The sequence below is a fragment of the Nicotiana sylvestris genome, chromosome 3 (assembly GCF_000393655.2).
Source record: "Nicotiana sylvestris chromosome 3, ASM39365v2, whole genome shotgun sequence".
Lineage (NCBI taxonomy): Eukaryota > Viridiplantae > Streptophyta > Magnoliopsida > Solanales > Solanaceae > Nicotiana > Nicotiana sylvestris.
Window position 1 is genome coordinate 161,784,860 of NC_091059.1, and position 2,624 is coordinate 161,787,483.

Here is a 2,624-nt window from a genome sequence, read left to right on the forward strand (position 1 = left end):
GGTGCATACACTCAAATACGTGAGCAAGAAGTTATCGCGCTCATATGGAAAAATATAATATGCCGCTTCGGCATTCCCAAAGAAATCAGCTGTGACAATGGACCTCAGTTCGTCAGAAAGAAAACAACCGAGTTTTTCAAAAAATGACACATCAAGCGAATACTCTCCACACCATACCATCCCGCCGGCAACGGCCAAGCCGAATCCTCCAATAAAATGATATTGAATATATTGAAAAAGAAGCTCGAGGACGCCAAGGGGCTATGGCCTGAACTGTTGCCAGAAGTACTATGGGCATACCGCACCACGCCAAAAACTAGCACAGGCAAGACGCCATATTCACTAGTCTACAGGATTGACGCGGTTATACCCGTCGAAATCGGAGAACCTAGCCTGAGATACTCTAATGAAAACGGACCAAGTAACGACGAAAGTAGGATACAAGACCTGGATAAAGTCAAAGAACGAAGAGATATGGCTCACATAAGAATGGTAGCCCAAAAGCAACAAGCAGAAAGGTACTATAACAAGACGGCCAAAGTACGACCACTCAAGGTCGGAGACTACGTCCTCAAAGCTAAAACACAAGCAGCGAAAGACCCTAATGAGGGAAAACTGGGAACAAACTGGGATGGGCCATACAAAATCACGGTGGTAGAAAACAAAGGAGCATTCCAGTTAGAGACTATGGAAGGAAAACTACTCCAAAACAATTGGAATGTTGCCCATCTCAAATACTTCCACTTCTGAAAAGAGGCACCACCTAAGTCGTACTTTTTTCCCTCATCCGCATTTTGTCCCAATCGGGTTTTCTCGGTGAAGTTTTTAATGAGGCGGCAAAGGAGACGTCTCGAGGTCCGAAGTGTTGTTCATTACCCCGCCTGTTGACGTGATCTCCAGGCCGAGTAATGAAAGGACTTGGTATAGATAGCCAAATCTCCATTATATGTACAAAGTCAACATGTATTTCCTACAGGACTATAATAAAATCTCCAATGTATGAATGAAACTCCCAATAGATAAGGCCATCGACAAAAGTATAAGTTCGACTTCACTCGAACTACGATGGGATACTACTTCGACGCCAGCTCGAAAGTAACATCCCAATGGCCAAGGCCATCAACAAAAATATGTGTTCGACCTCATTTGAACCACGACGGGTTATTTCTTCGACGCCAACTCGAAAGTAACATCCCAATGGCCAAGGCCATCGACAAAAATATGAGTTCGACTTCACTCGACCTACGACGGGATACTGCTTCGACGCCAGCTCGAAAGTAACATCCCAATGGCCAAGGCCATCGATAAAAATATGAGTTCGACTTCACTCGAACTATGATGGGATACTACTTCGACGCCAGTTTGAAAGTAACATCCCAATGAACAAGGCCATCGACAAAAATATGAGTTCGACCTCATTCGAACCACGACGCGATATTTCTTCGATGCCAGCTAAGTAACATCCCAATGGTCAAGGCCATCGACAAAAATATGAGTTCGACTTCACTCGAACTACGACGGGACTACTTCGATGCTAGCTCGAAAGTAACATCCCAATGGCCAAGGCCATCGACAAAAATATGCGTTCGACTTCACTCGAACTACGACGGGATACTACTTCGACGCCTACTCGAAAGTAACATCCCAATGACCAAGGCCATCGACAAAAATATGAGTTTGACCTCATTCGAACCACGACGGGATATTTCTTCGATGCCAGCTCGAAAGTAACATCCCAATGGCCAAGGCCATCGACAAAAATATAAGTTCGACTTCACTCGAACTACGATGGGATACTACTTCGACACCAGTTCGAAAGTAATATCCCAATGGCTAAGGCCATCGACAAAAATATGAGTTCGACCTCATTTGAACCGCGATGGGATATTACTTCGACGCCAGCTCGAAAGTAACATCCCAATGGCTAAGCCATCGACAAAGATACAAGTTCGACTTCACTCGAACTACGACAGGATATTACTTCAATATCGGCTCAAAGGTAACATCCCAAAGGCTAAGGCCGTCGTCAAAGAAAAGGGTTCGACATCACTCAAATTGACAAAAATATAACAAAGATTGCCACCGAATCAACAAAATAATTTTTTCATTACGACAAAATATTACCAGCACCTATCTTTACAATGGGCCCAAAGACGCCCTTACAAAAATCCTGAAGCAAAAGTAAGTACAAACCAAAAATTACACATCATCCATGGTAGCATAAACATCTTCGTACCAAGAGTCAAACGCAAGACGGTTCTCATCATCAGAGTTAATATCATCTCCGTCAAGCGTAAGCGGGTCATATTCGTATGCCTCGCGAGCTACCCGAGCTTTGGCACGCATATCCTGAAGTTCCACTTCAGATGCCCTTCCGTCGGCGTGAAGAGCCTTGTACACATCAAGCTGGGCCTCGACGTGAACCCACAACTTATATAAACAACGGGGCACGATGGGATCAGCCGAAGCACGAGACGTAAAAGGTTGCGAGTGTCGATGCGCGTCCTCCGTTCTCAATGATGCCACTTGTCCAGCCAACGCGGATAGCTCCGCCTCCAACTCCTTAACATACCCATCAAGCCCAGATACCTTAAGCGCGGATGCCTCCTTCTTCTTGGCTAGCT

The 2,624-nt window shown here is 45.2% G+C and overlaps 1 protein-coding gene across 1 annotated transcript; it reads left to right on the forward strand.

Moving 5' to 3' along the window:
- Window positions 1-216: 216 nt before the first annotated feature.
- On the forward strand, window positions 217-750 carry LOC138888260 (uncharacterized). The gene has a single exon (XM_070170089.1). The coding sequence runs from the start codon at window positions 217-219 to the stop codon at window positions 748-750; it is 534 nt and encodes a 177-aa protein (XP_070026190.1).
- The last annotated feature ends 1,874 nt before the right edge of the window (window positions 751-2,624 follow it).

Excerpts from the sequence above, each read along its gene's own strand:
- LOC138888260 (XM_070170089.1), top strand. The coding sequence starts at position 217 with ATGATATTGAATATATTGAAAAAGAAGCTCGAGGACGCCAAGGGGCTA.